Source organism: Peromyscus eremicus, chromosome 2, assembly GCF_949786415.1.
Source record: "Peromyscus eremicus chromosome 2, PerEre_H2_v1, whole genome shotgun sequence".
Classification (NCBI taxonomy): Eukaryota; Metazoa; Chordata; class Mammalia; order Rodentia; family Cricetidae; genus Peromyscus; species Peromyscus eremicus.
Genome location: NC_081417.1, coordinates 75,941,387 through 75,966,758, shown reverse-complemented (window position 1 = coordinate 75,966,758; position 25,372 = coordinate 75,941,387). Strand labels below are relative to the sequence as shown.

General features: G+C 43.4%; 1 protein-coding gene across 3 annotated transcripts in view; it reads left to right on the top strand.

Moving 5' to 3' along the window:
* Window positions 1-22,518, top strand: part of Elp1 (elongator acetyltransferase complex subunit 1) — a 63,597-nt gene extending 41,079 nt beyond the window's left edge. For all 3 annotated transcript variants that reach the window (XM_059254374.1, XM_059254375.1, XM_059254373.1), the window contains exons 28-37: window positions 1,062-1,263; window positions 3,226-3,287; window positions 10,042-10,104; window positions 10,646-10,706; window positions 12,733-12,846; window positions 13,551-13,647; window positions 14,461-14,588; window positions 15,393-15,547; window positions 18,020-18,125; window positions 21,982-22,518. In XM_059254374.1, coding sequence (XP_059110357.1) covers window positions 1,062-1,263; window positions 3,226-3,287; window positions 10,042-10,104; window positions 10,646-10,706; window positions 12,733-12,846; window positions 13,551-13,647; window positions 14,461-14,588; window positions 15,393-15,547; window positions 18,020-18,125; window positions 21,982-22,049 — 1,056 coding nt within the window. In that variant the 3' untranslated portion in view covers window positions 22,050-22,518. The remainder of the gene's footprint in view (window positions 1-1,061; window positions 1,264-3,225; window positions 3,288-10,041; window positions 10,105-10,645; window positions 10,707-12,732; window positions 12,847-13,550; window positions 13,648-14,460; window positions 14,589-15,392; window positions 15,548-18,019; window positions 18,126-21,981) is intronic.
* Window positions 22,519-25,372: the final 2,854 nt, after the last annotated feature.

The window sequence follows — 25,372 nt, the reverse complement described above, 5'->3', positions numbered from 1 at the left end:
GATAGAGCTCCTGCTAGCTGTTTATTACTATTACTGCTGTCATTATCATTATTCTTATGTATGTGTGTGCTTCTCTGTATGTGCCCCAGGTTCATACAGGTGCCCATAGAGGCTGGAAGAGAATGTTGGCTCCCCTGAAAGTGGAGTTACAGGCAGTTGCCAGCTGCCTGATAATGTGTGTTGGGAACTGAACCTGGGTTCTCTGTAAGAGCAGCAAGTGCTCTTGACCTCCGAGATAGCTCTCTAGCCTCACATGCCAACCTCTTTAACACCACTTTCTGGCATTCGTATGTTCAGTTACCTGTAGCTTGTGCCCAAGATGTGGTATCTCATGACCTGCCAGCCTTCTACTGTGTTCTTTCCTGAGTCCACCTGTCCATAGAATTTCCGAGTCTCCCTTGAAAACCATCCTTAGACTAGGGGTCAGATAAACTGACAATGTAGTGCTCTGTCTCTGCCGGGCTGTGGCCTGCAGAAGGGATGGGACTGTGTGTCGTATTCCTGTGTCTCTGCTTCACCCCAGCCTTGGCAGTGCAGGGTTTAGCATGTGGCTGCCTGGCGGTTCTTGTTGCTCCAGCAACACTAACCTCATTATTCTCCAAATCTTCCTTGCTCATTCTTGCCACACAGCCCTTGTGCCTTACCTGTCTTGTCTGACTCTTCACATAGCTTCATTTCCTTGTAGCCTTCAAAGGTGGCGGCATACCCCTCATTCTCGGGGATTTTATCTTCCTCTACCACTTATTATAGGCCATGCTGTGTTAGTTAAGTCCATTCTATGTAGCACAAAGGCTTAAATGTGCTGCTGTTGTTTTTGTTTTGATATTTAGTTAGTTGTTTGTTTATTTTATGTGTCTGTATGTGTCACTGTTATTCCCAACATCTAAAATCATGCATATGTAGGTACTCAGTATATGTTGAGTGAATAAATCTTACATCTTTAGTAAGGTTTTGAGTAGAAAAAGGAAGACGCTCCAGTGTGCCAACTGAAGTAGCCTCCATTGGAACTGTAAAGAAAGGACTATCACATTTCCTCACCACATCTCCCTGTCTTGTTGCAGGCGGTCAGTGTTACATATGGAGAGCACCTGATGCAAGAGCAGCTGTATGAGTCAGCGGGCCTTGTGTTCGCCCGATGTGGGGCCCACCAGAAGGCGCTCTCCGCGTTTTTGGCTTGCGGCAACTGGCAGCAAGCTCTCTGTATGGCTTCCCAGCTTCACCTAACCGAAAACGAGATAACTGGCTTTGCTAGAACTCTGGCAGGTAAGCAGAGCCATTTTATGTTCACTCTTCAAAAGGTTTGCATTTATTGCTTTGTTTGGTAATTCTGTAAATAAGTTTAGGGCAACCTTAAACAGGCTCATTCTGGTCAGACTTACTTAGAACATTCTTTTAAATAGAACAACAGTCCCACAAACACCTCCAAATGTGTTGGCATATTAAAAAAAGCAATTTATTTCTCTGACCTGGGTATTGGTAGATCTATTATGTTGCTTTGCAGTCTCTTAAGACAGGAAATTGTGCCTGCAAATGGCCTCAGTTACACTGTGTTAACTAGTCCATATTATTCACTGACTTAGACATTATGGTCACACCTAACAGTGTGGCTTATTTGGCCTTTCAAGAAGATAAAGATGAAGTTTTGGATGGAGCTTTTGTAGTGTAACCAATATATGGTTATAAACCATAATAGTTGCCTGGACTGGTGTGGACAAGACCAGATGCAGAAACAAAAAGTAGAGGCAGCTGAGTGGCTGGAATTGAGGAAGTTCCTGATGTGGGGGCAAGGCTAGTACTTCTGACTTCTGAGAGTAGAACAGAGGTTAAGAACCCTGTGAAAAGCAAGTAGGTTTCTGGTTTCCGTAGTGCTTAAGATTAAGAAATGCTGGTATTTCTTTTTCTCCTTTCTGTTCTCCAACATGAGTTTTAGGGACGAGAGATAATTCAAACCAGAGCATTCTTTAACAAAGTCTTGTATACACTGTCAATGATCTCAAGAGCAGTTCTGAAACAAGCCTCCAAACTTATAGGTAGGGTGTGTGTGTGTGTGTGTGTGTGTGTGTGTGTGTGTGTGTGTGTGTCTGTCCCCTTCTTATAGTTTAGCTTCCCATTCATTATGTCTTATTGGTAGAATATGCATAGTTATTGCAGATGTTCATTGGCAGAAGGTGCAGAGGTCATGAGCTAGAAAAGTCATTGTTGTACAGTGTTTTAGTCACTGTTCTATTACTGTGAAGAGACACCATGACCACAGCAGCTCTTGTAAAGAAAAGGTTTAACTAGGGCTTACATACAGTTTCAGAGATTTAGTCCATTATCCTCATGGCAGGGAGCATGGCAGCATGAGGTAGAGATGGTAGCTGACAGTTCTACATCTGTATCTGCAGGCATAACTGGCTTGGGCTTTTGAAACCCCAAAGCCTACTCCCGGTGGCACACTTCCTCCAACAAGGCCACACCTCCTAATAGTGCCAGTCCCTAAACATTCAAATATACTAGCCTATGGGGGGCATTCTTATTCAAACCACCGTATACAGTACAGTTACTTTGTATACACATTTAATTTAGGCAATTTACACAAGCCAACAAAGGTGGAAAAAATGTAACCACTTCACTAGTAGAGGTAGTTATGTGGCCTTTTTTCATTAGTAATTGTCCTGGAGTGGGGATAGGATAGAACAGATGAACCTCCCAGCCTCTTACTAACACTGAGGTTTTGTGTGCCTATTGTATGTAATCTATTTTTTCCAGCTAGAGTGATTGTAGGAGCTAAGGACTGCATGACTGCCAATAGTACCAGCTACCTCCATCTAGGACCCACCCAGAGAATCACAGTTCTTTCTTGCCAGAGGAAGAAATGTGTTAGTGAGAGATACCAAGTTAGTTGCCAGATGCATGCCTCTGGAAGCATTTTTTTTTTAAGCTAATTTTGGCTAAATGTGATTTTTCAAATTCTGTGATTAATTTAGAGTCCTTTACTAGGCAGGGTAGCATACCTCTGTCATCCCAGGAGGTCACAGCGGGTGATTGCGGCTTCAGGATGGCCACCTAGGATACACAGTGAAACTGTGGATGGGGTGGGTTGGGGTGTGTGTGTGCTTCATGTTAGTGTAATACTACTGCTGTCCTCAGAGAAACTCAGAAGCTTATAGTTGGGTGCATCTTAGGGACAGAAGTGGAAGCCAGTCTCCGTTTGCTGTCAAGTGCTTGTTGCTGTCTTTGCAGGAAGGCTGGGTGAGCAGAGGAAACACAGTGAGGCAGCCATAGTCCTGGAGCAGTATGCCCAGGTGAGCTCTTCCTTGTCACCCCACATTAACAAGAAAGGACTTGCCTGTACCTACTAATGGTGAAACTGATGGAACCATGGTAATGGTTAGATCTTGAGGTGCTGTTGGTTCTAAAGGTCTGATTTGACTTGAAAATCTTAGTCCAGTGTGTCTCATAAGTACAGACTGCTCATCCTATATCCAAATCTGAAAAGCCTCAAAATCTGCAGTTTTGAAAACTGATAGGAATGACACAGAGCTAAAATCCTATTCCTGTCCACATGTGACAGGGTGTATTCAAATTACAAGATTGTTTTGGATATGAGTCGTGTGTAAGGAACACACATGAATGTCTTACTTAGACTTTCTTTCTGTCCCCCAAGATAATGCACTGTGTGTGTGCAAATATTCTAAAATCTCAAAAGAAAAGCCTCAAGTACTTGGGATCCTATGCACTTCTGATACACATTCTTAGCCTGTAATTATAGACTGTGGATAGAGTACTAGAGAGCTCTGCTACAGTGTGTGCTAGTGACCTGACTCTGGAAAGCACATTCAGCTTCCTGTGTTAACTTTGCCAAAGCAGAAGCAGTGAGCAAGGGCCATTAGAAGATAGGCCACTGTTGTTGGTTGTTTTTTACTCTTTGACTCTTTTGGGGGGCCCGCCACCCAGCTCCCAAATAAATCACACACAGAGGTTTATTCTTTTTTTTATGAATGCCCAGTCTTAGCTTGGCTTGTTTCTTGCCAGCTTTTCTTAACTTTAAATTATCCTGTCTATCTTTCTGTCTCTGGGCTTTTACCTTTCTCTATTTCTATGTATCTTTTCTTTTTTTCTTATTCCGTTTCTGGCTGTGTGGCTGGCCCCTGGAGTCTTTCTTTCCTCCTTTTCTCATTCCTTGATCTCTTTTCTCTCTTTTTCTCCTTCTATTTATTCTCTCTGCCTGCCAGCCCCACCTATTCACTCCTGCCTAGCTATTGACGGTTCAGCTCTTTATTAGACCAATCAGGTGTTTTAGGCAAGCAAAGTAACACAGCTTCACAGAATTAAACAAATGCAACATAAAAGAATGCAACACAACTTTGCATCGTTTATGCTGTGGAACATTTGCTTAGTTGCATACAGCATAAACGAATGTAACACATCTTAAAATAATATTCCACAACAGGCCACTAAGCAGTGGCCACTCTTTTGTACTTTATTTTTCTTTTAAAAACAGTAGCGCGGCCGGGTGGTGGTGGTGCACGCCTTTAATCCCAGCACTTGGGAGGCAGAGCCAGGCGGATCTCTGTGAGTTTGAGGCCAGTCTGGGCTACCAAGTGAGTTCCAGGAAAAGGCGCAAAGCTACACAGAGAAACCCTGTCTTGAAAAACCAAAAAACAAAAAAAAACAAAAAAAAACAGTAGCACGAATCCTAATTGGTCTTAATAGTAAGAACCCAGAGCTGGATACCGGGGTAAATGCTGAAAGATCAGAGAAGCAGACCAGCCAGCCACTAGAAAGATTTCTTACCTCTACCAAATCCTCAGCCTGAAAAGGGGGTGAGATCCTGTGTCTATGAAACCTCAGACTGAATGGGAGCTGAGCTTGTCTCCTCCCATTTTATATTCCTCTTTTCACCCAGCCATATCATTTCCCTTCTCCACCTCCCTAATGCTGGAATTAAAGGGTTGGGGTCAAGGGTGTATGCCACCACTGCATGGCTCTGTTTCTCTTTTAGACTGGATCAATCTTGTGTAGCCCAGGGTGGCCTTGAACTCAAAAGAGATTCAACTGCCTCTGCCTCCTGAGTGCTGGGATTAAAGATGTTGGCCACCATTGCGTAGCCTCTGTGGCTGACTAGTTGCTTAGTTCTGCACTTTGATTTTCAGGCAAGCTTTGTTTGTTAGATCACAAACCAAATAATCACCACACAGTTCTTTTTAACCAAGGCAGCTTGGCAGTTTCCTGTGTTACAGCAGATTGTATGTGGCTATGTGAGGTTGTGGTAGAATTCCAGAAGTTACTAGGTAAGTACTGAAGCTGTACTGACCCTGACCACAGGCTGTTAGGACAGAGGCACACAGTAGACACCAAGTATTGCTACTGTGCATAGTTTTGGCCTTTTGTAAGCGAAAGCTTTTTTTGTTTTGTTTGTTTTTATGTGTGTGCATGCAAACACACATACATGTGCACTTGTACTTATTTGGCCTAGAACAGCTTTCAGGGGGTGCTTCTCTCTTTTTACCATGGGTCCCAGGGAACAAAGGTTGCAGGCTTATGAGGAAAGTGGCACTATTATTATTTTTATGATTATTACTGTTTTATCTTTTTGAAACAGGGTCTTAGCATAGGCTACGCTGTTCTTGAACTCCTGATTCTTCTGCCTCTAACTCCAAAGTGCTGGAATTACAAGTGTAAGCCACCACATCTGGTTTGTGAGAGTTTTACAATTGCCACTGGTTGTATTAGGATTCCTTAGAGAGACAGAACAAATAGAATTAATATATATTAAAAGGAAGGGACACTAGGTGACCTTCCTCAGTACCATCTGGGTAGTTAACAATAGTGGTCTTCATACTGGAGAGGGTGAGAACCACTAGCTGCTCAGTCCACGAGGCAGGGAGCACTGAAGGTCTAGAGGCTTCCTGAAGTGGCACTGGTCTTCAGTTCACGCTGGAAGCCCAAGGGCTAGGTTCTGATAGCAGTGAAGGAATGGAATGTTGGGGTAGCAACAAGGTGGATTGTAGCCAGAAGTTTCTGTGGTCCTGCCCTGCCCTGAGGTCAGGATGAATCTCTCCCACCTGTGTCCCGCAGCCACTTGGTCCCAAGTAAACATACAGAAGCTTATATTATAAACTGTATGGCCTGTGGGTCAAGCTTCTTGCTGGCTAGCTCCTATAACTTAACACAACCCATTTCTATTAATCTATGTGCCACATGGCCATAGTATTACAGGTCTGTGGGCATCTTGTTGCTCCTTGGGCGGTGGTCTGGCATCTCCCTGACTTTGCCCTTCTTCTCTCTTTATCTCTGATTGGATTTCCCACCTGGCTGTAAGCTTTCTTGCCATAGGCCAAAACAGCTTTATCAACCAATCAGAGCAACACATATTCACAGCATACAGAAAGACATCCCACAGCGCTTTCCCTTTTCTGTCTAATCAAAAAGGGAGGTTTTAACTTTAACATAGTAAAATTACATATAATAGAACAGTTATCAAGCAGGAATTTGGCAAAATTAAAGAAAATATTCTATCATCCTGTATTTGTGAGTCTAAAGATCTAATTTATCTTCTATCATGACTAAGGAAAATGAATTATAACTATCTAGTCTTCAGCTCCATCAAAGACCCCAGAAGGATATAATATTACCTGAGCAAACAAGAAGTGCATTGCAAGAAACTCCCATAATTCTAGAAATGACAGAGACATCTGGCTGCCTTGACAGTCATCCAAAGTTCCTCTATAACATTGGGGCATCTATCTTCAGCCTACAGGCCTGGAGTCTCTGGCAGACTTTTTAGTGAAGCAGGAAATTTGAAAGATTGTCTTACTTATTGGCAAAGTTTATTAGTTGCTTCTCCCTGTGTCCTGCAGAATGTCTGGCAGTTTCTTCTGTGAAGCAGGAACCTGAAGGACCATCTTGCCCTGTCTAGGCAAAGTTTAGCGGTCACTTTACCATGGGTCCTGCATGTCCAGTCTGTATAACATCCTGTCAAGCAGTAGATGTAAGGACACGTTTTTGCCTAGTGACTAACTTTTGCCACAAAGAAAGCAAACTCCACAATGAGTTTCTTCAGTGCTCATCATCATCTTTGAAATAATTGGTGCTGCCAGGAGCAGACATGTCCCACTGTCCAGAAAAGTCTAAGTTCTTAAAACATTTTAAACGCCATATTCTGTAGGTCTTTGAAGTATTTGAAGATTACCTATCTAATTGAAACATATTTTGTATACCTAAAAAACTTAACTAACATGACTATAAGTTTGATTATCATAGATGACTAATTATTAATCTGTATTTCTTTTTTTTTTTAGATTTATTTATTTATTATGTATACAACATTCTGCCTGCATGTATCCTTGTACACCAGAAGGCACCAGATCTCATTATAGATGGCTGTGAGCCACCATGTGGGTGCCAGGAATTGAACTCAGGACCTCTGGAAGAGCAGTCAGTGCTCTTAACCTCTGAGCCATCTCTCCAGCCCCTGTATTTCTTAATTATACATTATAATTTTAAATGAGTTGCATAAATATAATACCTTAAACATAAATATATATACAGTATAATAAAATTAACTTTAAATTTGTATCAATAAACTAAAATCCACAGCAATGTAAAACATTTTAAACAAGTTGTTGCTCTTTAGAAGTAGATTCAATAATCTACCCTTTAATCCTCTTATATCTATATTATCCCCTTTTCTTCTTTAGAAAGATATTACATTTATAATCAACCCCCGTTAAATAAAAATAAACATTTATAAACAATATTTTGGGAATTTGGGTAAGCCTTGCTTGCCGGTTCCTCCATCAGAGTTATTTATCTGGCAGGTCAACATCTGAATTGTTAATTGCCATCTGCTGTAATATGCCATGGACTGTGGCACTTGCTTCACCATCCGTGGACAAAAAATCTGATGGTGCTTAATTTGGGGCTTAAAAATCACTGGTGGTTTCAGACTTACTTTCCTTTTCTAGTTTTTTGTTTATTTGTTTTGGGTTTTTTTTTTTTTTTGCATGTATGTTTTTGTGTGAGTTTATGCACATGTGTGTATGCTTGGGTACTTGTCAAGGCCAGAAAAGAACATTGGGTGTCCTCAGTCACTCTGGCTATTCCTTTGAGGCAGGACCTATACCTGAACCTGGAGTTCACATCTTAGCTAGGTTGGAAGCCAGCATGGGGGCTCCTCCCATCTCTATTCACTCTGACCTCTAGGCTGTTGTGTTTGTGGGAATGCACCGCCTGCCGGTCCTTATGATTGGAGAAGCACCCTTAACGACCGAGCCATCTCTCCCGCCCCCTTCCTTTCTAGCCTAAGCAAATATTAAGTGTCATTGTTTTAGTTACTTTGTGCAACTTGTTGTGTGTTGAGCCTCTGTTTTCTAATTTTCCTTGTGATTTCTTCATTGACCTGTGAGTGTTCCAAAATGTGTTATTTAACTCACAGATATTTTTTGAGCCATCTCTTACTGTTTTGATTAGATACTTTAAAAAATAAGCATTTGATAGTCCAAAATATGGTCTCTTTTAAAAGTTGTGTATGTTCATGGTATGAAGTTCTCTTAGTTACATTGTGATGGTCAGTTGACTGTGCTGTTCTGGCTTTTTATGTCCTTATCGATTCTCTTAATACTCTGAGTTGCTGGGAGGAAAATGTCTGTTTAAATTTCCAGTGTTTTTGCCTGTTCTTTCATTCTGCAAGTGTTTGCTTCCTGCATTGTCAAGGCCTGATGGAGGTAGATGCCTGCTTATGGTCATGACAGATACTATTCCTTTTTATTTCTGTTAAAATTCCTTAAGTACTTGATTCTGAAGTTGACTTTGTGTGTTGGGAATACAGCCCTTCCAGCTTTTTTACAATTGGGGCGTGTTTTTCTATTGCTTTGATTCATCTCTGTGCAGTTTCATTCTTAGGTTGAGTTTTTTGTTCATTGAGCTATGGCTCCTGTCCACGCTCAGCACTTCTCATGAATCTCTCTTGTCTCCACTGTTGGTTATTAAGTGTTCTGACGCTTGCTCTGGGATTTACAGTAAATACCAGTCACAAACTAGAGCAAGGATCCCGACGAGGGCATTTCCCATTGCTTCTCCTTCTCCTTAAGAACATTCTAACTTTACAGATATTGTAACTAGGAAATTTTTAAATGACACAAAAATATGTTTCCTGCTTCTTCTCTTTCAAGAGAAGCTAAAAATGTGAATTTTTATTTGGTATTTTTTGAGCTGTAAGAATCTTGAAGCTGCTAGGCAGTGGTGGCACAGGCCTTTAATCCCAGCACCTGGGAAACAGAGGCAGGTGGAGCTCTTGAGTTCAAGGACAGCCTGGTCTACAGAGTGAGTTCCAGGACAGCCAGGGCTACACAGAGACACTCTGTCTTGAAAATAAAAATTAAAAATTAAAAAAAAATCTCGAAGGCACTCAAAATATATTGACAACCTAATCTCAAGAGTTGAAACCATAAAATGCTTCGAGAAGAGAGGAGTAGCCATGTCAGTACCTTGGCAGTGTATTCTTAGATCTGACACCAGAAGACCAGCAACTAAAACCGAAACCAGTAAATGGGATTCCATATAAATGAAGAATTATCAAGAATGTACAAAGACAGCTTAGAGAGTGGAAGAAAATATTTTCAAAGTATTTATTTGATAAAGGTTTAATGTCTTAGACTATGTGAAGAACTGTAATTCAACAAGAAACAAGCCAACTAGGAAATTACTGTTTAGTTCACCATATTTTTCAGGGTATAGTCTTGTTTTCAGTTAAGCCTGGCAGTGAATCTGGAGAAAGAGCCATTTTTGACAGGCTTGTCTTATGACTTTGATGTTCAAGGATATAAAGAAAACTTGCTTGCCTTGTGTTTTGTGATCATTCAGAAGATTCACCCCCCCTTTGTCTTTTATGCCTATATTTTTGGAGGTTAGTATCCAGTAGATACTTGGACAGGAAAGAGGCTGAGAACTGGAGCTGTGCGGACTGAGGCTGCCTGGGAAGGTGGAGGGGCTCTGCGTGGCGGCTTCTGAGGCTGCTGCGTTCACCTGTGTTCTTCCTCACTCTTCCCTTGTCAGGATTATGAAGAGGCTGTGCTCCAGCTGCTGGAGGGAGCTGCCTGGGAAGAAGCTCTGAGACTGGTAAGAGAAGTTCTGAAACGCTTCTGCTATGCTGGGTGCTGAGGGAGAGGGCAGCTGGGGGTCAGTTGGAACTCCTTGTCTTCTGAGTAAGTGACATTAAGTAGAAAGGGCTCAGCTTCCCAGTCCTGAGGATAATCGGCATCTAAAAAGCCATTTAAAAACGTGGCCTTAGCTGGGCGTCAGTGGCGCATACCTTTAATCCCAGCACTTGCAAGACAGGAAGGTGGATCTCTGAGTTCGATGCCAGCCTGGTCTAAAGAGTGAGTTCCAGGACAACCAGGGCTACACAGAGAAACCCTGTCTCAAAAGAAAAACAAATAATGATGATAATAATAACCTATCCTTGTTAATGTTTGGAATTGGGCCTTCATATGCAGCATACTGCTGTTTCTTGTTAAAATGAGTTGAATTTCCCTGGCAACTCTTAGGAAGCCTGCTTCTCAGGAAAATGTCCTGTCCCCTCTAGCAATGGTTTCTGTCTTAACTCTCTATTGGGTAGAAATATTCTTGCCTTAAAATACTGCATTTATTTCCCTCTTAGGTATACAAGTATGGCAGATTGGATATTATAGAAACCAGCGTAAAGCCTTCCATTTTAGAAGGTGAGGATTACATCTGGGTGGTGTTCTCTTTTAGAATTAAGGAGAAAGGGAGAAGAGATGGATAGGACAGGGCTCTTTATATTACTGCATTTTAATATGTTCTGCTCACTCCATCATAGTTTTTAAGAATATGTTAAGCTGTTAAATGATGACATTGAAGAGATTTGAGTATTGAAAGCTGTGATATCTTAGTGTCCCTTGCTAGAGAAAACTTTGGCCTCAGTAGCCTGCCTCTACCTGAAGGCTGCTGGCACTGAGGTGGGTCACATGTTGGTAGTGGTAGTTGTGGGGAGTCTTTGTGCTTGTGGTAGTTAATAAACTTGGATATGCACTGTATTATGTAGTAGTAGTTTATCAGTGGTGACATCCCTGTATTTTATTCCTGTGTTATTATTTATTAAGATAAGTGCCCACCTGCAATTTAATTTCACGTTCTACAGAAGTTGCAGGGTGTATGTGTGGACACAATCATACGCATTTATAGAGAAACAGGAAAGACAAAATAGAGTACAATGTTATATATGGGTAAACATAGATGGAGAATGGTGTGTTCTTTTGCCTAGGACAAGCTCTCATGTAGGCTTGCAAGTTTTTAAGATAAGATAACACTTTTTGCAAATAAAGTGCATGGCTCTAGAACACAGAAGAATGTTCCGTTCTCTGGGCCCCTTAAGTAGGGAATAGCATCAATTCCACCTCCAAGTCTTAGGGAGTTGCTGTTGGCTTTGCTGCAGTTTTAAGCAGGGCTGCCTGGTGAGTGACGTTTGTGTGCACCACATTCTCACCTTGTCTGTTTCCCCGTCACTGTTCTGATTAGAGCTGTAGGTCCTTTTGCACTGTTTGCTGTAGTCATTCAGACTGAGTATAGAAAGCAGCCTCCCCGACCCTGCGCCATCATCCGGGCAGTTCTCACCATTGACAGCAGCGAGGGATGCTGATAATTCTTCTGCAGGAGCCTGGTTTCTATGCCCTTAGAGAGTTAATTTATTTGTATTTCCTTTTCTGCTAGTGCTTTTTCCACTGGGCAGTAATTCCAGAGTCATTAGAAGCCCTTCTTCCACACCACAGCCATTTCCATGGGCTAGGTTCCCTCCATCCTGCCGTGGTTAGCACCCCCCTGTATACTCCCTTTGTTTGCTCTTGTCTTTTTGGGTTAGGTATCAAGTCTTCACTGATAGGATTTTGTAAATTTCGTGGTTGAGTATTCTGGGATGGTATTGTGAGGGGGTCTCTGCAGGTGTCAGGGCAGACAGCGATCCACGAAGAGGTGAGACTGAAAACTCGGTTCAGATTGATTTCAGGGAGTCTGATGCCAGGTGCTCTATTGCCAGTGTTTAAACACAATATAATTTAGGGGGAAATTTCCTGGTATACAATCTCTAGTGCCCATAGGAGCATAATTACATCAAAGTTCTCCTCGGGGTACATGTCATTTCTTCCAAGAAGATGGGTTCTGGAGATGGGCTACTTGTATTAGCTTCAGGGCCTAAGGAAGGCTCTGGCCTGGTCTTGGTCATACAGCTAGTGTAGGAGTCATTTGGGCTATTAGCCACCTCTAGTCCTGGTTGTGGGAGCTTGGGGAGCCCCTGGCTATACAAGTAATGTAAGGGTCATTTAGATTAATTACTAGCCACCTCTGGTCCTGGTTGTGAAAGCTTCATACAGCCTAACCTAACAGATAACACAGATCTCTGGGCTATTCATCACCTCCAGTTCCCAACTTTCTGGATGGAAGAACAGGTTTTATATCTTTTCCATTGTAAAGACAATCCTGAGTGCTTAACATTTCTGGTTTCCCTGGAGGGTCTGTGGGTGCAAGGACCTTCGTGTTCCCAACAGTATTGATGAACTCTGAGATTTGGTATCTCCAACTCATTAATGGAATGAAAAAATCTTGGTTGGTAGACCTGGATACATTTTTTGTTGCTGTTGAATTTTAAGCCGCCTTCATCACACCCCCTTCACTTAAGTTTTATCTCTTTGCTTAAAAATCATGCTCAAGGTATTTTTCATTCTGCATCCTCAGCCCATAAAAATTACATGGCCTTTCTGGACTCACAGACAGACACATTCATTCGCCATAAAAAACGTTTGCTGGTGGTTCGAGAACTCAAGAAACAAGCACCATGGGTGCATGCGGGTGAGTGCCTCTGAGAAGCCCGTTGAGACTGTGGTGGTGTGTGGGAGATGACGCCGTGCACCTTGTCTGTGCTGCTGGCCTGTGTCAGTTTATAACGAGAAAGGGATTGTTTGGGCTCATGGTTTGGGAGGTAGAAGAGTATTGGTGCCAACATATGTCTGACATTTAGGGAAGGCATTGTTTCAGAAAAGCAGGCTGACAAGAGGTACAAGTGTAAGACAGTGAGGAGGACACCAGTCTCGCTGCACAGACCCACAAGAAGCAGGACGCAGGACTGAATGTCACGGAGCTCTTGCTTTCATGTCCCATTGAGGGTTAAACCTCCACACGAGTTGCTGAGTGGGGACAGACCACTCTAGTTGTTTTCTTGCTGTGGTGTAGCTGCCTGAAACTCCACATTGCAGAAAGTCTATGTTGGAGAAGTGCTTAGGGCCAGAGCCAGGCAGAAAACCAAGTAGTCCAACCTTTACCCATCCAACCAGAGCAGTGATGTCTTCAGTGTTCACAAAATGAGTTCCCTAATTCCTCTCCTCCTACCGCCTAGAAAGGAAAATGTGGAAAAGTACAGGTTTGTAGTGAGAATAATTGGTGTATTTAGTGTTGCCTTATTGGGTTTGAGATCCACTTGTACTGTCCACCCACTCTTCAGGGTGTGCTGATTGAGTGTGTAGTCATTTGTGTCTGCACTGGTTTGTCTTTTCTAGATCCCCAGGTGGCCCGTGCTCCAGAGTCGGAGCTCTTCTCGGAGAGCGGCAGTGAGATGAGTAGCAGGCCGTCCCACAGCACCTCCAGGGTGTCTGCGTATGTATGAGAGCTAGTCGGCGTGCAGACTGCGCAGACAAACAGACCGGCTTTCGACAAGCCTGGACAGTGCAGGGGGAGTGGGAGAGTGTCCCTCAGGGCCAGTGTACACTGTGCAAGGACTTCCAGCCCCTCCTTGAAATGAGGCTGCCTCTAAAGTTCGCTTTTTACAGTAGAATTCACATTGTTTTCTTCTTCTCCTTCTCCTCCTCCTCTTTTTTTTTTTTTTTTTTTTTTTTTTTTTTGTAAGAGAGTTTCTCTGTGTAGTTTTGGTGCCTGTCCTGGATCTCGCTCTGTAGCCCAGGCTGGCCTCAAACTCACAGAGATCTGCCTGCCTCTGTCTCCCGAGTGCTGGAATTAAAGGCGTGCGCCACCACCGCCCGGCTTGTTTTTTCCTTTTCTTCATTGTTCCAATGTGCTATCAGGTGAACCTTATTTTACCTTGCCCTTTATTTTTTAAGACAGAGTCTCACTATGTAGCCCTGGCTGGCCTGGTACTTGCTATGTAGACCAGGCTGGCCTCTCATGCATAGAGATCCACCTGCCTTTACCTCCTGAGTGCCGGAACTAAAGGCGTATGCCATCACCCCTGATCTTACCCTGCATTTTAATCCAAACTGAAGGGAGAAACAGAGCTGTTTAGCTTTCCTCATTTGCCTCTCCCTAGACTCCACTGGTTACATGTGGCTGTAACACCTCTTTACTAACGTCTCCCAGATAGGAATGCTGTTTGTAGATGCCCTGGTTTCTTAGAAAGTGGTGGCCAGCAGGTACAGGAGGAACCTCCTTTTCAACATCTCTCATTTCTGACAGGAGGTCATCTAAAAACCGGCGCAAGGCAGAGCGGAAGAAGCACAGCCTCAAAGAAGGGGGTCCTCTAGAGGACCTGGCGCTTTTGGAGGCTCTGAAGGAAGTGGTACAGAGCATTGAGAAGTTGAAAGGTATGGTCTCAGTGCTCATCATGATTCTTGACCACAGAAAGTAGCAAGCGGTACCACAGACAGGCATGCTGTGTACATGGTGAAGATGCAACATGGGCTGCTGAGATGACTCAGAGGATAAAAATTCCTGTCACCTAGCCTGAAAATGATGTCCATCCCTGGGACCCACATCATAGAAGGAAAGGCCACCTCCCTGAAAGTTGCCTTCTGATCTCACAAATAAAATGTTTACAAACCAACAAGCAACAGTGATGCTGTGTTCGAGGTAGAGCAGTGATTCTGTGACCTGTGGGCCAGGACCCCTTCACGGGGTTGCATGTCAGACATCCTGCATAGCTGAGGCTTACATTATATAACAGTAGCAAAATTACAGTTCGGAAGTAGTGATGAAAATAATTTTATGGTCGAGGGTTACCACAACATGAAGAATTATATTAAAGGGTTGCAGCGTTAGGAAGGTTGAGAACCACTGAGTTAGAGGGAAGAAATAACCAGTCAGTGGGAAGCTCATGTCCATACACATTCCTGAGTCAGCCCTTCCCAGCCCCTAAAAGAGAAGCCTTCCTGGGAGCTAGTTAGTAGTGCTTAGGCCAGGACCCGGGACTGCACAGCACAGCTTTCTGCTCATTCAGTGAGTGTCTCTTTCCTTCTCATGTGCTGAATTACTTCACTTTTGGGAAGAAGAGGGTGGAAGAATGCATCTGTAGGGTGGCACTAGACACTGTCACCTGGGAAAGAAGTTACTGTATGATTCTAGCTGGAGCTGGGGCTACAACTCACCGCTTCCATATTTCTTCTCTCCAGATGAAGTGCACACTGTTTTAAAGGTGCTCTTTCTCTTTGGGTTTGAAGAGCAAGGAAAGGATTTGCAGAAGGCCTTTGAGAGCACTCTGAAGCTGCTGGAGAAGGCAGCTCCAGAGATCTGGACTCCGGCCGGCCAGGAGAGTGCAGTCACATCTGTAAGTTTCCTCGGGCACCTCACACGGTCTCACCCTTCTCCCCGGCATCCCCAGAGTCAAGAGACAAAGAAGACTTGCTCTGCAAGTGTCAGAGTCAGATTGCCTTAGCTTTGTGCTCACCTCAGCAGTCTGTTTGCCTGTTTCGTGCTAAGGTGAAGTAGGTTGTTATTTTCCTTTTCAGATAGAGCAGCTCTCTAGGGATGATTGGAAAATCTTCAGTGACAGTGGAGTAGGGAGGGGAAGCTAGCATTAGAGTTGATGGCTCCCTTCCTAGGGAGGCAGTCACGGAGGGGGGTCTGTGAACTCTGTGTCCCATGAAGCATTCCCATGTATTGTCATCCATCTGGTTTTTAGGCCTCTGCCGGCTACTTGAGCCCTCAAGTCTACTGTGGAGTTTTGATTAGGATTTAGAAAGGCTGGTTGTCACTCAGAGTTCAATAAAGAAAACAAAATCCACACCTGTTAATTTCCCACGGAGAGTTTAATACCTGGTTGATTAAATAAGCATTGAAGGGCTGAAAAGGCAAAAGAGGTGTACAGGAGATTGAGAGAGAAACACAAAATGACTAGAGAAGTAGCTTCTACCCCTGCAGAGGGAAGAAAGGAAAGAGCTTGGGGATGGTGACAGGTCGGAAGCCCAGGGTCTGCATCCTCTGGAGAGGCTGCTGGTTAGTGAGAGTTGAGGTGAGGGTGGTGGTCCTGATGAGGCTAGTTTAAGTGTTCCGAGATTAATGGAAACTGGAATGAATAGCCCTTAAAAAAAAAAAAGTTACTCTCCCTTCCAGCTTTGCACTCTCTCTCTAGTCCCCCCCTTGTTGGTGGAGCATTGTAGATGTAACCAACCGCCTTATTAAATAAGAAACACAGAGCCGATTCAGAGAAGAAAGCCAAGAGGTCAGAACTAAGAGCCTTACACTTCCTGCTTCAGCCAAGAGAGCTCTCTGAAAGGGAGCTACTTCCTGTGTGTTTGTCTTTATAGTCTTTCTGTTCTGCCTTCTCAATGGTTGTAAATATAAACACATGACTGCCTCGTCACTGCCTGTATGTACAGCCCTCCAGGTCCTCTATGGTATTGAGATTAAAGGTGTGTGTCTCCAATGTTGGCTGTATCCTTGAACACACAGAGATCTACCTAGCTCTGTCTACCAAGTGCTGGGATTAAAGGCGTGCGCCACCACCGCCACGCTCTTGCTATGGCTCTAATAGCTCTGACCCCCAGGCAACTTTATTTATTAACATACAATTAAAATCACATTTCAGTACAAATAAAATACCACCATAGAGCATAACAGGGAAGGAGCCGGTGAAGAGACGTGTGCATCATGCCCCAGCCCTGGCCTCCCTTGCTGGGAACAAGGGTGGGTTTGGTGCTTCGCGACAGGAGGTTGCAGTCATTCCACTGGCTAGAAATGTGTTGGATTCTAGGTTTTAATTTCCTAGGTTACTGGGGATACTTCCCTGGGTGTTTTACCTGAATGTTTGGAAGGTTTGATAAGAGGGTGGATATTTGTAAAGAACACTTTACAAACCACAGCAAGAGCTGGGCGGTGGTGGCGCACGCCTTTAATCCCAGCACTTGGGAGGCAGAGGCACAGGGATCTCTGTGAGTTCAAGGCCAGCCTGGGCTACAGAGTGAGTTCCAGGAAAGGCACAAAGCTACACAGAGGAATCCTGTCTCAAAAAAAAAAAAAAAAAAAAAACCACACACACACACACACAGAACAGCAGCTAAAAATCTGGATGCTGCAAATGTTTGAATTTACTATAATGGGTGTTGCCTAGAAATAAAATTATCTTCAAAACTGCAGTGTTTTGAAGTCAGTGATTTAGAATGCCTCTTCGCTTTTGTTCAGATCACATTACTTTCTAAGGTACCAACTGTGTGACTCTTGTAGGGAAAATATGCATATTTGCTTTGTTTGTTGGTATGGAAATGGGCATGTTCAGGGTGCCGTGAGTCACTTTAAGTGCTCTTGAGCTCATGGTGTTACTGCTGACAGTGTTCGGCAGGGACACAGGTAAAGGTAAATGAGAGCAAAGCAGAGGGCTGGTATCTGCCAGAGGCTTGCTGCAGCATGGACCCCAGTGAAATCCACCTGTGGATCCATCTATGTATCTCTTTTAATATAAAAATGACTATTTCTTACAGTTCTTTGAGTAGAATGGATCCTTTGCGTGTCCCATAGACTTTGATTTTCCCCTCCCCATAGGTTATGGTCTCCTCCTTTAGAAAAGGCCAGGCAGGTCTTGTTGAGAGCCCTCCTCCTCTGTTACCTGTTTCTGGAGTCGGGAGACTTAGAGGTCTGAGATGAGAGTGAAGAAGCTGGCGTGTTGCAGCCACACAGGAACGGAAAGCTGTCCTGTCGGTACCGTGGCCGGGAAGACAGCAGGGCTCAGCTGCTCCTGGTGGAGGCAGTAGGTCTGCCCCATCTAAGGCACAACCTCTGCTCACATAACCTGTGTTCCTCTTAGGTCCTAGGCCCGAGTTCCACGGTGAATAGCATCACTGCCTCTTACCAGCAGCTGCAGCTGCAGCAGCAGCCACAACAACAACAACAGCCTTCTGTCCCTGTTCTCGGTAAGTGACTTCTCTCTCCACATGGTCTCAGTGCTGCACAGGGCTGGGTGACTGGGGCGGTCAGCTGTGTAAGGGATCCCTTTCAATTCTGAGGCCACATTTAAGTGGCTCTAATACTTCTAGTGGGTGGTGGCTTGGAGGGGAGGATACAACATGACTTCTATTTGTTTGTTTGTATTTTTGGAGACAGGGTCTCACTGTGTAATTCTGGCTAGCCTGAAACTCACTCTACAGATCAAGCTGGCCTTGAACTCACAGATCCCTGTCTCCTGAGTGCTGGGATTAAAGGTGTGCACCACCACTCCTGGCACAGCATGAAATTTTATTTATTTATGTATTTTTAAGTTAACTCTTGAGAAATCTGTGCCCATTCTGTCTCTAACATCTCTCCCCCTTCTCATAATGCCTGTATTTCAATCTGAATTAAAACCTTTTCTCAACCAACTACAACTTTGCTTTAAAAAAAAAAATGCAGTGACAGTTGCATGCCCGTGTATCCATGCACATATGCACGTCACAATTGCAGCATGAGCCTAAAAGTGCACACCTGTACACATGGGAGACTTCTGAGTTGGAGTTTTGGCTATTGTAGTCACCCTTCCCATCTTCAGAACATTTTAGGAGATGGATATTGTATCACCTTGCAACTGATGTTAGAACTTGAAGGCACATCTAAATATTATCATTTCTGTACATTTCCTGCTTAGTTCAACCTAAAACTTTGTTTGCTGTGAGAGATGGTTCTCAGTTACATGACATATTCCTAAAAGTTTGAAACATCAAAGCTTCATCTTGAAATTCACTGGCATGTATTTGGCACCTAAGTATGTGCGCTTCCGGTGGATGCTCCACCATCCCAGCCTCCCTGGGCTCTGGGAAGCCGCTGCTAAGTTCGAAGCTAACTAACTGCCTTTGAAAACTGTCGTTCCCGCTGGGTGGTGGTGGCGTACGCCTTTAATCCCAGCACTCGGGAGGCAGAGCCAGGCGGATCTTTGTGAGTTCAAGGCCAGCCTGGTCTACCAAGTGAGTTCCAGGAAAGGCGCAAAGCTACACAGAGAAACCCTGTCTCGAAAAACCAAAAAAACAAACAAACAAACAAACAAACAAACAAACAAAAAAAACAACCCAAAAACTGCCGTTCCTTGCTCAGGTGTGACAGGCAGTGGTCTGGAATGGTTTTCCTGGAAAAGCTGTGCTGTGATAGCATTTGGATGACATTTGGAGTAGGCCTGCTTGTTCCCAGCACCTTGGGTGTCATCTTGTCTCATCTACTGGGAACTGTGGTCCTTGTTCCTTTCTGCCTGGGATTTGACAGGCCGCCTTTGCCAACACTTTCACACGAAGACTTGTCCTGTGAACAGAGGCTTCGTCTTAGACCTAAGGCCGTTTTACTGTTCTAGTCCCTACGCCCATTCTTGCTGCTGGCCTGGTGATGACCTGCGGGACAGCTCCTGTCACCCCTTGCCCTGGGTTTTTCTAATGGCTGACCAGCATCAGAGGACACTTCTACTTTTCTCCGTAAAGTCTGTAACATGTGAGGGCTCCTCATCTGAGTTTATAACATCAGTGTCCTATGGTCCAAGGTTGGGAGGTATTTAATTACATTTCTTGTCACTGTGACAAAATTACCCCATCATGTCAGGGACAGCGTGTTGGTAGGAGCAGCTTGCTGCTATGGTGGCAGGGTTGTGTGGCAGCTGATTGTAGCATGACACCAACCAGGAACCAGAAAGGACAGGTTCAATCCAGGCAGAAGCATAGCAACTCATAAACCCCACTTCAACTCAGCTCCTGTGTCTGCCAGCTGTGCCCCATGTCCAAAAGGTCCTACAACCTCCCAAAGCACTGCCACTAGCTTGGGATCAATTGTTGAAATACATAGGTTATGTGTAGGTGTGGTGGCTTTACATTCAAATCCTGACAGGTAGAAAGGGGGAAAGTTGTAATTCAAAAGCAGCCAGCAAAAAACTACTCACAAAATTGGTTCCATTCAAATAACCCTGTTGCCCTTCCCCAGCTAACAGTGGTACGGATATACTCACATTACTGCAGGTGTTGGCAACACCTGCAGGTCATTCTCTGTGGGATACAGACTCATACAGGTCATACAGCAGCACTGATTGATTGATTGATTGCAGGTCTTGCAGAAGTGGAGGATTTCATGACATAGCTTGTAGTGGTGTTGGGAAAGCTCCAGACTTGAGGCTGGGTATTAGGGTTTTAAGTGCTTCCCAAGGGGATCTGACTGGTAAAGCCTCGCTGAAGAGTCATCAAAGTATTTATTAAAATGATTCTTCTTGCCTCATGAAAGTCAAACATGAAAATGTAAAACATGTCCTCTTTTGCTATCAGTTGGCCAGGTTGTCACTCTCCTGCCCAAAGTTTGACATTTTATACTTATTCTTGGTTAACTCCAGAATCAAATATAGTTGTAATTATGTCCTGTTTTTAAAAGACAGTAGATTCTTTTATAACTTTTTTTTTTTTTAAGATTAAAATCTCATTCAAGCTTTAACCACTGTGAAATTATGGACCTTGTTTAACCCTGTTTTGGTACTGATGTTCTTTTATAACCACAACTCATGGTGGGCTTTGTGTATATAGTTTGGCTTGGTGGTGGGGGTGTATTTCTGGGAAATGATGGGCCTAGTAAACATGGGTAATTAGAAACTGTATGGTCAATAGGAAAATCTGGATTGCAAAGTATATTGAAGAAAATTAAAATTTGATCCTCACATGATGACACAAGCCTGTGATCAGGCAATTTGTAGTTACTTTATGTGTGTATAAGCATGTGTTTGTATAAAGTACAAAATCATGGTTTAAAAATTCTCTTGAAGGTTTTTGTTATGTTGCTAAATATTTTAAAATCATTTTAATAGTTCATATGTAGATATACTGCTAGAAATTTATTAGCAAATAATGAGAGAAACAGCTTTTTATATATATATTTTGTTGTTGTTGTTGTTTGTTTTTTGTTTTTTGGGTTTTTTTTTTTTGTCTTTTAAGACAGGGTTTCTTTGTGTAGCCTTGGCTGTCCTAGAACTAGCTCTGCAGAACAGGCTGACCTCGAATTCACAGAGATCCACCTGCTTCTGCCTCCCAAATGCTGGGATTAAAGGTATACACCACTACCATCTGGCTCCTTATATATACTTTTTTCATGTCTGTGCTTCCTATATATGATTCCTTGTCAGATGAGAGACTCCTAAAATCTAAATGAAGAAATACCAAAGTTTTAGGTTATAATGACAGAATCCCACCTGAAACTACATCCTACTTTACTTTTAAAAAGTTAGAGTTTTGCTGACTATCCTGTTCATAGAATTCTATTATACTTTGTCATTCGCTTGACTTGCTGTTACATACTGGCATGTTTTATTTTATTCTGAAAATTCAGAAAATCTTCACACATAGTAAAATGTAGATCTTAGGTGTACAATTTGACAATTTTTTTAAACATGTACACTGCATGGTTGGAGAGATGGCTTGGTGGTTAAGAGCATTCATTCTTGCAAAGGACCAGGGTTGGTTCACCTATGGTGCCTTACAAACCATCCAAAACAGTTCCCTAGGATTCAGTACCCACTTTGACCTCCACAGGCACTGTGTGCATATGGTGTAGGTACATACATGCACATAAAACATTCACATATATAAAGCACATCTAAAAATTAACAAACAAAAAAGACTACTACCCGTCCCTGTTCAAATACTGAATCTCCTAATGGGCATGCCTGAAGCCTGATGCCCGCCCTCTTCTCTGGGCAGGGCTTCCAGGCTGTGCTTGCTTTGACCCTGTAGAGTTAGGAAGGTAGCAGGCCCATTATCACTTCTCTTCCATTCTTGCTTTCAGATGTTGGGGTTTGCCTGCCACCGAAGATTGACCAGAAAGGCCTGTGGAAGCTGAGCCTGCTGGAATGACTGGCCTGTTAGGAAGGACCACTGGGAAGACCATTTGCCCACTCCCTCCTCATTGTGCTTCTGGCTGTCGCTCCTTCTCAGAGGCCTGGCTGTGAGAACTGGATAGAGGGTGGACTGTCTTCGCGCCGCCTGCAGCTGCTGTGCGCACCAGCCCTTAGCTAGCACTCGGCAGTCTGGGTCTTACTTGAGTGTGCATCTGAAGTACTATCAGACCTTTGTTTTAGCCGACATATTACAGTCTTTTTTTTTTTTTTTTTTTTTTTTAATTGCTATTTTTAGTTGGGCATGGTGGGGCATGCCTACAATCCCAGCAACTCAGGAAGCTGAGGCAGAAAAGATTGGTGCAAGTTTGAGACCAGCGTGGGCTACAGCAGGACCTTATCTCAGAACAACCCAACTTGCTGTTCTTGTATTTAGTGCTGTTTGATAACGTGGTTACTAAAGCAAAAAATCGTGAACTTGATTCTCATTCAGATCCAGGCTTGGTTTCTCTTGCAACCTTGGACAACTCTCATTGATTTGATCCTCAGTTCCTGTTGTTTATAGGGAATGATATTTCATTCTACCTCAAAAAAAAAAAAAAAAAAAATGAAGACAAGTGGAATCACGTTTCTAAGTTGTTTTGCATTGCATTGCTAGCATAGTGTATTGTATGAAAACAGGTTGTTATGCTGCCAACATTTAGTCGATGTGATTGCATGCACTGCTGGCATCTTTTCACCCAACTCCAGAATAAAAAGTTCAATGTGTTTGGGTCTGGAGCGTTGACTCAGCAGTGAAGAGCAATTACTGCTCTTGCAGAGGACCTGGGTTTGATTCCCAGCACCCACATGGCAGCTCACAACCCTCTCTTACTCCACTTCCAGGGGACCTAATGCCCTCTTCTGACCTCAGTGGGCACCAGGCAAGCATGTAGTACACAAAGCTACATGCAGACAAAACACTCATACATACAAAATAAATAAATCTTAAAAAAAAAAAAATTTCTTAATTAAATGTGTCATTCAGCCAGGTTATGTGCTACCAGCTTTAATTGGGCTAAACCTCCTTGTGGTGGTTTGAATGAAAATGGACCCCATAGTTTTAGGGAGAGGCACCATTAGGAGGTATGGCCTTGTTGTAGGTGTGGTTTTGTTGGAGGGAGTGTGTCACTGGGGACAGCCTTTGAGGTTTCAGATGCATAAGCCAGGCCCAGTGTCTTACTGTCTGATGATCTGGATGTAGAATTCTCAGCTACCTCCTAGCACCATGTGTGCCTGCACGCCACCATGCTTCCTGCCATGATCATGTTTCCCACCATGATGACAATGAACTAAACCTCTGAACTGTAAGTCAGTCCCAGTGAAGTGCTTTCCTTTATAAGAGTAGCTGTGGTCCTAGAGTCTCTTCACAGCAATAGAACCCTAACTGAGACACTCCCCTAACTGCACTGTTGTAGAGACTGTTTTATTGCCCGTGTATATTCTGCTAGAGAGTCATCAACGGTAGGTTGGGATGGACTGGAAATTGCTGACAGTGTCCTGCACTCCAGTAAGGGGTAGACAGCGGGCGTAGTATGGTAGCAGGGTTGGGGTTACTTTGTTCTCCAGACACTGCCTCCTTGCCTGAGCCCTGTTTGTCTGTCCAGGCAGACTTGTTCACTTTCTGTGTGGTGGTTAACTGACCTGCTTCATTCTGTTTCCAAAGGCTTTTGGAAGAATGAGATTAGTTTCTCTTTTTTGTCGTCTAGAAATTGGTCAATTTATTTTAATAAGAGGTTTTTTAAAAATTCTCTGACAGTTTCCTACATGAACATAATGAATTTTAGTTGTTCTCATCCCCTATCTCTTCTGCTGAATTCTTTTTTTCTTCCCTAGAAGCCCCTCTCCTGCTTTCATTATCTTTTTAAAGTTCACTCCGGGTTTCTTGTATGAGCAGTTGTGGAAGGCTAGTTACTGGAACACAGGGAATTTTTTTGTGGGTATACCACCTAGGAAAATAATATCCCTCCCCAACAAGAATTTCATAGCCGATCCTGGAGTACAGTTAAAAATCTCTCTTATGCCGGGCGGTGGTGGTGCACGCCTTTAATCCCAGCACTCGGGAGGCAGAGCCAGGCGGATCTCTATGAGTTCGAGGCCAGCCTGGGCTACCAAGTGAGTTCTAGGAGAGGCGCAAAGCTACACAGAGAAACCCTGTCTCGAAAAAAAACCAAAAAAAAAAAAAAAAAAAATCTCTCTTATGCTTTTAATGTCAGAACCAGGCTTTCATTACTATGTGTAAACTAACAGAGAATGTTGCTTTTGGCCTTCAGTATATAGATTACCCAAAATTGTAGTTTTAGAAAGACTTACCTAAGTTTGCTATAGAATTCAGCTTTTCTATATATTTTTTAATGTTTCACTGAATAGAAAAAGAAGACAATGTACTATGCTTTGGAGAGATCTACTGTTTGATTCACCCCGTAATAGGTTTACTACAATTAGATGCCAGTTTCAAAAAGCTGTGAGTACTTTATAATGATTCTTTGTCAGGGATCAGTGAACACAGTAACTTACTTATGTGACATTTATTGTATTTGAATGCTCTTGCTTTGGATAACAGTGAAGAATCGATGCTAACAGACTAGAAATGGGGGTAAATGTGCCTGCTGACAATGGTATAAATTTTCACAGATGCTCAGTTTCTTTAATGTTACAGCATCTAAGTGTGGTAGTAATTGCCTTTAATCTCAGCACTCAGGTGGCTGGGGCACTGGGATCTTTGAGTTCAAGGCCAGCCTGGTCTACATAATGAGTTACAGGACAGACAGCCACAGTTACTTAGAGAGACCCTGTCTCAAACAAACAAAAAAAAACAATACTACAGCAACAGGAACTAATTTGTACCATTTATGGCCACTCTTATCTGTGCAGGAGTAAATTTTGCTGATTTAGTAGGCCTAGCAGGTCCTCTGTATTGAAGGCTGAGACACGGAGGGACCTGTAGGGTGTGGGACAAGAGAAATGAGAGCTAACTTTGGGGAAAGCTGTCAGTTAGAAAACACATGGTTCCCCTAGGCTCTAGCTCAATGCAGATTCTCAATACAGTAATTAAAAACTCTTGATTTCTCTGACTCGTGTTGAGTAAGGGTTGTTCTCTGGCCTGTGTTGTCCTGGAGCTTTGTTCAGTGCTGTGGCCATCAACAGGTAACTTGCAGAGAGCTGTCTTCCTCCGTCAGGAGACTTCACATTCACACTCTGAAATCTGGGACGGAAGCCAGTATTTGGAGGTGTTGAGGGATTTTCATTCTTAATATGTGGTGCCAGGTCTTGAACTCCTCAGTGCCCTGTACGTGCAAATCA